Consider the following 12,478-nt stretch of genomic DNA (forward strand, 5'->3'; position numbering starts at 1 on the left):
GGGCGAGCCCCGCGCCCGCCGGGAGTCACGTGGGCGGCGGGAAGATGGCGGCGCCCGCCGCGACCTTCCGCTGGCTGCTGCCGCGGAGCCGCCCGCTGCTGTCCCGCCCGGGGCTGGCCGCCGCCGCCGCCCGGCCCTACGGTGTGCGGGTCTCCGACACCGGCGAGCTGGTGACGCACACGGGGCAGGTGAGCGCGCGGGGCCCGGTGCTGCGCTGCTCGACGGGCGCGTCCCCCGGCGCCTGCGGGAAATCGGGGCCGCGAGCGGCTGGTGCGGTGTGATGTAACGTAACGGGGGCGCTCAGGTCGGACATCAGGAGGAATTTATTCACACAAACAGTGGTTAGATACTGGAACAGGCTGCCCAGGGAGGCGGTGGAGTGTCTGTCCCTGGAGGTGTTCAGGAAACGGCTGGGTTTAGTGTCACGGTCAGTATACTTGCCGTGGTGGAGTCCGGGCGCTGGGTGGATCTGGTGATCTCAGAGGTCTTTTCCAACAGAATTTATTCTCTTTTGCTCTGTGATTCTCCGTTCAGCGCGCACGGTGGAAATTCGTGCTCCTAGATGATACGTACACAGGAAATGCGCGAAGTTTCGGAAAAAGCCTCAAAACATACAAACAAAACCCCGCTGTTATTCAGGGTCAGGGTCATCGGCCATCGAGCGCTCCGGTCCGAACCCGGCCTGGGAGCCAGCCAAGAGCTGCAGCGGGAGGAGGCTCCCTCCTGGAACTCGGTCTCTGTTCGGTGCCGGAGCCGAGGCTCCTGTGGTGCCTTGAGGAGATGCGAGAGGGCGGCGGGTGGAGGGAGCTGGCTTGGGAAAGCTCGCACTGTGGCTACTTATTACAGAAATATTACTTACTTCTGTAATTACTATTATAATAATATTATTATATACTTATTATTACTTATTACAGAAATAAATACAAAGCCTGAATTTTCCAGTTTAGTTCACCGCCTAGGTGAGATCAGGGAACAGCATTACAAATATTACGTTTGTGATCACCTCTGTGATCATGCTCTTCTGCTTGCTGGATTTCACGTCACCCCCGACACCAGCAGTGCACTGTCTGTTGTACTATCCGATGTGCAATTTAGTTACTTGTGTGAGAGAAGTGGAATCTAATTTTTCTGTATGGTACATGCTTGTAAGGTGATAAAATTTGAAACTAAGTAAACAGTTCAAGCTATTTATTTTTAAAGTCTTTGTGTTCTATGTTTATAGTTGTTGCTCTGTGAGTAAGATTAAGTTTATTTTACATCTAGGTATATGACGAGAAGGATTATCGAAGAGTTAGATTTGTTGGACGACAAAAGGAGGTAACTCATTCTACTTTTTCTCATGGGAGAGGGGGTAGTTTATGGGTTTTTTTCTTTACCTTATAGAAGTGTCCTCAACCTCATTGTCATTAAAAAAACCCAAACCAGAAAAGCCCAAAAAACCCCAACAAGCAAGAAACCGACTAAACCCAAACTCCACAGCCAAAACTAACTAACCAATGCCTCCCCCCCCAAAAAAACCCAAAACCAAACCACCAAAACAAACCCCCCAAAACAACACCTACCAAAACCAAACTGGTTTGGATTTGAGGTTTCAGTGGGGTTTTTCTTCACTATGGTGAAATTCTTCTGAGGCAGCTTGTAGTGTTTGTAATTGCTTCTGTCTCACCTCCCTTGAAAAACTGAAAAATTGAAGAACTCAAGGCTTCCTCTGTGTTAAGTGCTGCATTTAGGATGTTAGAGTTGTAGGCATTTGAACATCTTAAACTTGGAACAGCTTTTGTTTGAAGCATGTGTTTTCAGAAGTTGTTAGTATGTTTTTAGCACATTTACCTTCAGAAAAATCACATAATTAAATACTCTGCTGAATTGTTGATCTGTTTATATATCTGTTTACATCTGTTTTGAAGCTTAATTTGCTTCTGTGTAGTTAAAATTCTGATCTTTACCCAAATTATGTTTTTAATGAGCCTGAAAAGCGTTTGCCGAAAGAGTGATGAAACAAGTAAAATGTAGACTATTCTGAAATAATGAAGCCTCAAATGCAAAGTCTCGTAATACCAGCATCTTCCAAGTGCAGTGCTGTAAAGGTGGCCCTGTTGCTGCTGCTTAAAATTTCACATACACACTCTGTGTGAAGTCCTTTAGCACTGAATTTTCTCTAATGATCCAGCAGCACAGCTCCATGAGGGATCTGCTGGCCTTTGGGATAGAAATAGAATTATTTCCACTAAAATGAATTTCTCAATGCCTGAGCCTTTGAATAGTGCCTTGATGTTAATGCTCTAAATGTTTATGTATAGCAGAGACATTAAATATAAGGCGCGGTAGATTTTTTATCTGGTTGCATATCATTTTTCTTTTCCTAAATTAACCTGAAATAATTAGCTGGTTTCCAAGTTTTCATGTTGAGTTTACCTCACTGTGTGACGGATACAATTTAACTCATGCTGTGTGGCAAAAATGGGGATTCTGCAGGTGAAGTAATTAAATGAAAATGTCACTTAAAATGCAGAATTAGCTTAATTCAGGGAGGATAGTTGGCAAAGTAAGTCTCTCCCAAGTGTATTGCCCACATCTCTGCTACTTCTGTAACTTTGTAGGAAATGCTCCTTAAGCCTAATTCTCCATGGGGCAGTGGTCACTCTAACGTGCCTTTGCTATCAGGTAATTTCAAACTCTGTGTGATGTGGAACACCCAAGTTCAGTCCAGTTCTTTCTTCTTCAGCAGAAGCCAAGCTCTTTGTCTGCTGACCAAGGTTTGATGATAAATTTTAATAGTAAAACTGGAACAAAATTTGCATGTTAAATACTTAAAACAATCTGTGCTTATTACTAGGATCTCTCTCTTTAGGGGCTTTGCCATTATCCCAGTGTGTTTCAGCTGCCTATATTAGGGTTGACAGCTGTGTCTGTAGTCTGAATGTTGTCATATTTCTGAAGCAGAAAGTTCTCCTGGTGATTGTTCTTTCCTGGTCACTTCTTCCCTTTGCCTTCCATATGGTCCAGGTGGTTGAATGCTGCTCAGGATGGTCGCAGTCCAGCCACCACAGCTTTCCTGTCTGGTGGGGACACAGCCTCTGGACTCTTCCCCAGCCAGGGTGTCTGGGCGTGTGCGCTTCAGGTGGCCAGGCCCAGGGGCACACATACAGCCTGTGTGTGTGTGCTTATTGTCCCCTTGGTTCTGCCGAGCTGTTAGTGACATCCATGTGTTTTAGCTAAAGTCAGTGGTTCTCTGTGGAGAACTGGGGATTAGTGCTCTCAGGCAAGGGCCTAAAGCAGGAAGCTGTGAGAAAACTGAGCATGGCAACTGCTAAACTGCACCTGCCACAGTCCAACCAGGTCATCCTGCCCTCCTGTAATCCCTAAGGTAGAGCAGGACCTATTTCAACACGGCCTTTCCCACTTCAGTTCTACCCTTTCTATTGGCCTGGTGCAGCAGCTGAAGGTGTGAGGATGACCCATCTCAGTGCTGGTCTGTTTTAAATATTCTTTCCTGCCTTGCCTCTACATCTTTGGCCTGGGATAAAATCCAAGTTTAGTTTTCTCTCTTTGGTCTTTGTCCTAGACCATGCACTGGGACAGGTGGATAGGTGGGAAGAAGCAGAAATGAAATTGTCAAACTGACACTATGGCAGGAAAAAATAGCCCAGTGATTTATGCTTGGAGCGAGGCACATCTGGATGTGCTGAGGGAACCAGCCCTTTCCTGCTGAGTACTGCTGTGCCTTAGTCAAAGGGATATGTTGTAACTACAACCACTTGGGGTTTTTTGGGGTCTTTTTGTGGTGTATTTTCCTGGTGAATTCCTAGACTGTGTCTTGTTTAGTTGGCTGAAACATAGACAAGTCTTAGCTATGCAGTGGATGAGAGGTCTCTCTCTCTCTCTCTCCCCACAAGTACCTCTTGTGGTTAAGAAAAGTTGGGATGAGTGGAGTTCTTGCTTCTAATCTTGAGGCAAAGGTGTACAGTGGTTTTATCTCCCTCCTCCTGTAGCACAAAATGCAAAATGAAGGCTGCACAATTTTGAGTGTTATTAAAAACAGTAGTAAAAGTTCTTGCTGTTTGGCAAAAATTACATGGCTTATGGACACAGCCCAAGACAGTGGAGTTCTTGATATTGCCATTTTCTTTCAATACCAAAACTTAATTTTTTGCTAACTTTTTTACCTATCATCTTCTTTTGGTAAGAACAAATTCTTAGGTGGCAAAACTGACTTTTCCATTACTGTACAAAAAATGCAGATTTTGGGGAGACTTAATGGGAGGTTTGGTGAAAGATGCTAAGTTGTATGTACTAGGATTGTATAAAAGCACCACTGTAGTTCCAAGGGATTTACGTAGTGGACGCATAGCTGTTTTTTCCCCAGGAATCTCATCTTTATTCCAATACCAGTATGTTTATACACAGAGCAGTAGATAGTGCCTCCTTTGGGTGTGCATATTATTTGATATTTAGTATGTGTAACATGGCCTTTGGAAAACGTAGCCCCTCCTGGAGTACTTTCCCTGAACTGTAGCAGTAGTTGTCTACTCAGTGCAGACTTGGAGAGTATTGGATTGCCGTAGGTCCTACTGAGGCACAAGCTGCTATGTCACCAGCCTGTCCAGACATGGATATGTTTTCCATGGATATATGTGCTCTAGGAAGAAGCCCTACTTGTCAGTGATGTGCATATTCAGGAAGCGTGTATGATGGATTTACAGAGTAGAGTAGTGGCATTTAGAGGTTTTTCCTTTGTTCTGATGCTGAACAATTTGTCTTTCTGACTGTTGTTATGCACCACATTCATGTTTTCGTGAGATTCCTGTGCAGTGATAGAATAAGGTACATGGCTAGAAGCTCTAAATTGCCAGCAGTTGTTTTATCTCATGCCTGACCTTACTTGTCTCACTATTATTTTTGAGTTTATCAGCAGAGATTCATCTGCAATTTTATCATATAGTCACTAAAGCAAAATGCAGTGTTGGTTAAATATCTTCTGTTCTTGCCTACTTGTTTCTGCTCACCTCCCTGCTGAATCTACTGAAACCTGAGCACTGATGTGGCCTGTATTTCAGGGGAAAGGGATTGCTTTTGCAGAGTTTAGTGTGTAGTTCATTGATCTGGCTTGTAGCAGAGCCTAAGAGTTGGTGGAGGAGCTGGGAGGAAGGCTAAACAGGAGCTTCTTAAAATGGCTGTAAGTGGAGCTACCTAAGGAGGCAGCAAGTAGCAATTGCTTTCTTTTGCTTGGGGATGGTATCTGAAAGTTTCCCTCTTTTTCTTACAGGTGAACAAGAATTTTGCCATCGATTTGATAGCGGAGCAGCCTGTGAGTCAAGTTGAAAGCAGAGTGGTATCATGCGATGGTGGTGGTGGAGCTTTGGGACATCCCAAAGTATACATAAACTTGGTAATGTCATTATTCTGCATATAGCACGTGTTGCCTGTGCATTCTTTTTTGTAAGATTACCTGGTTTTTGCAATGCTAGTTTAACAAAATTAAAGAAGTAAGCACCTGAGGTGCTCGTTTTGTTTTGTGCTGATATAAATCAGAAAAATTAAGAGGACTCCACTTGAAGTTATAGAAATTAGTTTTTGAAATTTTGGTTTGTTTAGTAGGACAGTATTTTTTTAAAGAGGAAATCAGGTGAAGTATTAAGAACGACCGCCGAGAGCAAAAATTAACGTCCTTGCTGCATTTTGGAACTCTCACTCTAATTATTTAAATACCACCATATAGTTTGACCATACATTTATAGTATTGTTAGGAATATGCAATTTATTTTCAATCTTGCAAGTTCAAGGGAAAAAAAGGGAGGCAAACCAAACAAATCAAACCCTCTTTCAGTCTTTGGGAATCTTGGTTGTTCTGAAGACTGAATATTTCAGTCATGGTCAGAGAATGAAGAACAAATGTTGTCTTATTCTCCTGTTGACAGTAGTGATATTTTCCGGTGTATTCTTATTCTAGAGAGTAAAAATATTGAGACTGCTTTCCTGTGACCTTAGTTGATGCAGCTGTTGCTTAAGTGCTGTTCTCAGGTAGAGCCTGATTGCACGTGTTTTAACATCTTTGCTTGCTCACCTAAACTTTGATATTTCCTAATGCCCAAAAGAATGGTGGGGAAGAGCTGAGATGTTTTGTGTGTGTGTGTTCACAGTCAAGTTACAATTTGTCTGATTTAGTTCTTGAAAAATAAAGTTTGCAAACAGAATGGTATTAAATTAGCTTCTTTTCCCTGGTCCTAACAACTGAAATCCAGGCTTTTGGGAATGGAGGGTAGTTTGGATTTTTCAATTCTAATCCTTTATTAAGGGGAACCGTGAATTTAACTTTGTTTCATGAGTAGAAGCAGTTATGTTGCTAAATAACAGAAGATCCCCGAATATTTAGCTATAGTGTGTTTGTCATGTCAGGAAGGACTGCAATGACACTTCGCAGTCATCATCAGTGATGATGCGAAATTTTAGAATATTTCAAAATTCTAAAAAAACCCCTATCTTCTGGAGAAAATAATGAAATTTTATACAGCAGTAATTCCTCCTTTTCTCCAAAATACTTTCTTCCACCATTTCTAATGGATTCCTACAGAAATTTCCTCCTTCCTGCAACTAACTCTATTACTGACCAAAATTCCTGTCTAGGGAGTGCCAAATCCTATTCTGTATTGAAATAATTGTGAAATGATCTTTTCAGAACATTGCAACAGATATGACCAAATTGACTTAAGATGTCCAGTTTGGTAAGAGGATCTTATATTTCTGAAGAGCTATCACTTTGTTTGGCTTTAAAATTATATAGTTGAATTTAGGCCTGGCAGCTGAAAGTCTGGCACAAGGGAAGATACATAGGATACAGAAATAAAGCAGGAACCTCATGATATCATCTTTGCTTCCAATGTTTCAAGTAAGACTAAACTCTGTAAAGACTAAACAATTTGGCAATATGGATTGGTTTTAAGATGGCACAAATAAGTACAAGAAAAGTTGTAATTTCTTAAAGTTTTATAGAGTGAAACTAGCAGCTGTTGTGTTTTTGTATTTTTGCAGGACAAAGAGACAAAGACCGGAACATGTGGCTACTGTGGACTTCAGTTTAAACAGAAACATCACTGAAAGATTATCCCTGTGTGCTTGCAAATTTCTGTTCCGATGTTAATGTTCAATTATAAATAAACAATATATTTAGAAAGCCAAGATTTGTGTTTATCTTAACTATGGAAAATCTGTATGCTTTTAAAACCCAGCTTGTGGAGTATTTGAGAGCTGAATGTTATTACAATATCTGCCTAGTAGTTAATGTAGTTTTCATGTTTGACAGACTTCTTGCAGGCTTAGAAGTGGTGTTTGGCTGTAGATAGGTCTGGTTTGTACTGAGTAGATGTGTATTCTTTTCAACACTGAATGCCTGTAATTGTTTCCTGGGTGATTAATTATCCTAGGTGTTTGTCTTTTGTCACTATGTGACACTCTTAATTGGTTCATGGTCCAGTATCCATAGCTAGATTCACAAATGGAGGTGCAAAGATACTATGATACTCAGCATTACCGTACTCACTCCTGGTAGCGAGATTGTCAGCCCTGAGTTGAGTAGCTGCTCTTGCTACTTGTTTAAAAGAAGCCACCAGTGTCTGGTAGGGTGATCAGTGTGAGCTGGAGAACTATCTAAGATAGAATGTGTGAAAGGTGAGGACATTATAACCATTTGCCCTTCATTTGTAGGGGTGAGAGTGTGTCTGGTTCTGCTTGGGATTCGCACCCAAAGCCTTTGTAGGAACTGGGTGTTGTCAGACTCAGAGTAGGCATTGCTCCATTTCACGTGGTGGCTTCTGCTCCTTTAATACAGGTAATTTGACATTGAGAACATCTACCTAGGCTGTGTGAGGCTGGTTATGGGACATATCTACCCACTTGCTTAATTTCACTTAGGAAGCATTCTGTCATGTGAGCATGGCTTTCAAACACCCTCTGCCTGGAGCAGGAGGGTCTGAGTTTGGTTTGGTCTGTGCTCCACAAAGCATTTTAGTCTGTTGTCAGTAAATTCCTTTTTTTTTTTTTTTTTTACAAAATTCTGGTGATGGGACATGGTCCCAGGGAGTAATTGCTTCTTGTCTAAAGTTTAGCTGAGTAGGATTCTAAACCTGCAGTTTACCTGTGGTTAGACTGATGTGGTCATATCAAGTTGAACCAAATCATGTGGGCCTAAAGCTGCTTAACTTGCTTGTGTCAACTTACAGGCAAAGATGGACCAACTCAGGCTTAAAGCAAGGTCTGAATGGTTCTCTCTGTACAAGTTGTGTTTAGAGGCTGTACTGCAGGTGAGTGATTGCATGGACACCCCTCCTCTTTTTTCATTCACTCCATCTATAAAAGCTTTACCTCTCTTTCTGTCTCTTCCTCTTACTTTTCTCCTCACTTTTTCTCCTTTCCATTACTGCTGGTTTCAGTGATCTTCTGGCTGTCAATTTATTCTTTGTAATGACCTAGATTTAGGAAGTACTAATTAGAGTTCTGCATTGTTGTGCAGTGTAGGCTACTGAGCACTGACCTTTCTATGAGGCCAGGGTCTGTTATGAAGGTTGTGATTTTGTAATGTTAGTGCTGGGGCCAAGTTAACATAATGTTGTGTTTAGAGTAGCTCTTGAGCACGTACAAAGATGGCAACAGATCCTTCCATGAAACTGAATAATTTGCAGTCTGACCTTATGCAAATGATCTGTCAACTGAGCATAAATGGGACATTATGAACAGTCTTCTGATAAGTCTTATGCTTGAACTATCAGTGTCTGTCTTGAAGCGTAAATCTGGTTGCATTTTACTCTGGCTCTCTACCAGCTTGTAGGGTATTTTGTCTGGCAGAGTTCTCTCATGGTGCAGTCATCTCTACAAAGAGACCTGAAACAAATGATTGTATGCGGTCCTCTTCCTTGGACCTTTGATGTTCCAATGAATAATATATCTGCTTGGATCACTGCTGCTCATAATAAATTAACAATGTTTAAATTGGCACGGCATCTGCTGAGGACCCAGACAAATCCCATCCCACTGGTCTGAACTATGGAATGCTGTTCTTGGATGTTCTCCCTAAAGTACTTGTGCTGTGTGAAGCTGTTGACACCCGTGAAATGAAGGCTTCTGCTTTGCTCTGGGGATCTCCATAGGAAGACTTTAGACTTTGCTTCTTATCAGTTCCTGCGTGCTAGGTTCATGTATCTACTTCGGAATGACTGTTTGTGTGAAATCTTGCACTTTGAACTATACCATCCACATACCTGTGGAAAGGCCAGCCTTGATTTGCAGGAAAAAGCAGTGGGGAAAAGCAAGAACTTAACTTTATTGGTTTCCCCAAGCAGACACATGGAAATGGATGTGTAAGGATAGACCAGAATACATCAGTATCAAAGTAAGGGTAGACTAAACCAGGTAAGTATCAAAGCAGCTTTGCAGTTCTCAGGCCACAAATTCAGACTCAAAACTAGTATGGAATAAAACTTTCAGACTTAGATTTTATCAGTCACTGTTTTGTTCCTCATAGATAATTCATCCCAGGCTGGAACTACAGTCTCTGATTAGTGGAGTACAGACCATAGTTTATACTCTGTCACTGGGGAAGTGTGAAGTACCAACACATGATCATGGTCACAACCTTATCTTGTTTTACCTAGGAAAACCAGATAGGCTTTTTCCCCCTTTATTGCTGCATGTATTAAGGTTGGTGAAAATCACTATGTTTTTAAACTTCGAAAATAAATAAGGACCATCCATCCCCATATTACTTGGTAGCTCTCTGCCCTCTAATTAAAAATTAACTGAAATGTATTTTCAAGGCAAGTTCTGTTTACAAAGGCAAAATTCATTACAATTCCATTGACCATGGCACAATACGCAAAAGCTGTTTTTCTAAAATTTTTCAGTTGTATGGCATCTGCTTGTGCTCTGAAAGTTGCTCTTGTAAAAGTCTTCTCTCAATCAGCCCACAGTATCCTTAAATTCCTCACCCTCTGACCTGTCATTAATAGTTGCCCTTTTTATTTAATACTCTTGCAAGTGTCAGACAAAATACAGCATGCTGTAATAGCAATAGAAATGTGTGCTTTTGTAATACCCACATTGTTGGCATTGTTTGGCGTGTTCCCTGCTAGTGGTACGCATTGTTTTGAGAGGCAATACTTGTTGGCTTAAAGCCAGTGCTAAAGGATGGGTTAAAACCTTATCCCAGTGTTCCATGGACAGCTAGGAGAGCTGTAAAGTTCAGTAATATGTACGTTGTAAATGGTTGAAGGAAAATGGGAACAGAAGACTGATAGAACTCATAACAGAGGCTGTGGAGCACTGAATTACTTTAGAATCAAGCAGGTGTGTTGGTCTAAAATGAGAGGGATGTGGTGGAATTGTAAAGTGGTGTAAAAAGATTGGCAAATTAAAAGATGTATGTGTTATATTAAGTAATTGTACAGTAGGAAGTCAATGCAATAATTTCCAGTAATAGGCACTCAAGGGGTTGCTCTTTAGTAGCAGTGAAATTTAGCCATTTTTAAATTGGCATGCTCAGATAATGGGTTTCAACAGGACTGTCCAATGAGCTTCCTGGAGCATTAATGCTGATTTTTTATAAGCTTTGAGATACTGAAGGAAGAGCACAAAAATGGCTAATGTGCCAACATTCAAAGAGGGTAAAAGGCATGACCTGGATAATTACATGTCTGTCAGTTTGACATCACTTCTGGGTAAAATAATAAGGGACCTAATTAATAATGAATTAAAGAAGTGTTGTATAATTAGTGCCAATCAACATGAGTTATAGGAAAGCCAGACCATGTCAAGTTAGATATATTTTTGATGAAATTAGAAGAAAGAAAAAGCGGTTGATAAAGCTGAAAGTGTTAATGTAATGTTCTCTGATTTCTTTGAAGATTAAGTTAGTAGTCCATATTTTGATTCAGAAATGAAAGTCTTGTGTAATCAACCAGAAACACTTTACATATTTTACATGTGTTAAAGGGTAGATAATTCTTAAGTGTGTAACTGTCAGTGTAAAATGAGACTCCTTGCTGAAAGGATGCATTCTTCTTGGACCCCTCATGGCATCCTTTCTCAGTCCTGTGCCACTTAGCTTCTTAGGGGTGTCCTAAAAAACCATGAAATAGCTACTGATGGTTCGCTGAGGATTGAAAGGTTGAAGCATTGTTAAGGGAGAGGATTCAGCAGTGATTCTATTCACTGCCACTTTGACAGCCAAGGCTTGCACAAAGCTGAATGTGTTTCAATGCAATGAATGGTACAGGAAAAATTAAATGCTGTCTATATTTATTGTAAAAAATGTATTTCTTTGAAATTGTATCAGCCTGATTTGCAATTTATCCTGTGTGAGTAGCAGCCCTTAATAACTTCAGGTAACAGGAAATACTTACTACTGCATTTGACTGGGGAGTTTGTTGATCATCAAATGCTATGAATTTCCAGTCCAATTATGGACTTAAATAACTTTTATGAACTTTGGAGGAAGAAATAGAGACGTGTTCGGCAGATACATCTTTCTGAATTTTGCATGAGTTTGTTTCTTGAATACTGAGTCCAGTTTGAAATCTGTGGTTCATTAATTAATATGGCTAAGTTAGAGGAAGTTCAGAGAAAGCTATGGCACTAATTAAAAAAAAAGAAATTGTATAGTGTAGTGAAAGATCTAACAAGCTTTGTCTTTGCATTTCCTTGTAAATGAGGTTAAGGGGATGACTTGAGCAGGGTCTACCAGTACAAATGCAGGGAACAAAACCTTGATAATAGGATCTTTAGTCTGGCTAAAAATGATTAGCTCTAGTGGCTGGAAGCTATAGACAAACAGATTCAGACCAGGGGAAAGGAGGCATCACAGTCTGAGATTCACCAAGCATTGCAGTAAAGTCTGAAGCGTTCCTGACTCTACTTTTAGTAGAGTAGCTTGGTATTTTCTAAAATGTGTATTAATTGAAAGTATTTAGCTTGGTATTTTCTAAAATGTGTATTAATTGAAACAAGACTGGAATCTGAAAACCATTATGGACTGTGTTCCAAAGGTAATTATATCCTTGCAGTGGTCCATTCTCAATCTTTGAAATGAAATATGTATCAGGCCAGAGATAGTGGTTCCATTGGTGCTGTTAAAAAATGCCTTCCAGACCTTGTTCTGAATAACATTCAGAAAGGACTTGAACTTTGTTTTCCCACAGAAAGTATTCTAGTGGTCTGAGTGATGGGGACTTGAACTTTGCTGTTGCAAAATAATATTTGGCTTTGTAGCAATGTGGAAAAAGACCAAACCTCAAATGCTGATATCAATCATGATGAGGAATTGTCATCATCTACTCAGTATCTAACAAAACCAGACAAACTAAAATAAAAAAAAGTCCGTGCTTCAGGACATGGACAATTAGAGGACTTCGGATCTGTTCTCACTTTCTCATTTAAGAGAACATATGTGAAATCTGCACTACCTTTTGGGATGAAAATGTAAGAGGATTGT

At 40.7% G+C, this 12,478-nt stretch overlaps 1 protein-coding gene across 1 annotated transcript; it reads left to right on the forward strand.

Annotated features, from left to right (window-relative positions):
- The first annotated feature begins 2 nt into the window (after window positions 1–2).
- On the forward strand, window positions 3–7,176 carry NDUFS6 (NADH:ubiquinone oxidoreductase subunit S6). The gene is made up of 4 exons (XM_066327527.1): window positions 3–188; window positions 1,264–1,317; window positions 5,267–5,389; window positions 7,030–7,176. The coding sequence occupies exons 1-4, from the start codon at window positions 45–47 to the stop codon at window positions 7,093–7,095; spliced, it is 387 nt and encodes a 128-aa protein (XP_066183624.1). The 5' UTR covers window positions 3–44; the 3' UTR covers window positions 7,096–7,176.
- The last annotated feature ends 5,302 nt before the right edge of the window (window positions 7,177–12,478 follow it).

Source organism: Sylvia atricapilla, chromosome 1 (genome assembly GCF_009819655.1).
Source record: "Sylvia atricapilla isolate bSylAtr1 chromosome 1, bSylAtr1.pri, whole genome shotgun sequence".
In the NCBI taxonomy this organism is placed as follows: domain Eukaryota; kingdom Metazoa; phylum Chordata; class Aves; order Passeriformes; family Sylviidae; genus Sylvia; species Sylvia atricapilla.

What these genes read in the sequence shown, in the direction of transcription:
- NDUFS6 (XM_066327527.1), top strand. Translation starts at nt 45, where the DNA reads ATGGCGGCGCCCGCCGCGACCTTCCGCTGGCTGCTGCCGCGGAGCCGC. An exon ending in TGGTGACGCACACGGGGCAG is followed by an intron (nt 189 to 1,263) that starts GTGAGCGCGCGG and finishes TTTTACATCTAG; the next exon opens with GTATATGACGAGAAGGATTA. An exon ending in CCAAAGTATACATAAACTTG is followed by an intron (nt 5,390 to 7,029) that starts GTAATGTCATTA and finishes GTATTTTTGCAG; the next exon opens with GACAAAGAGACAAAGACCGG.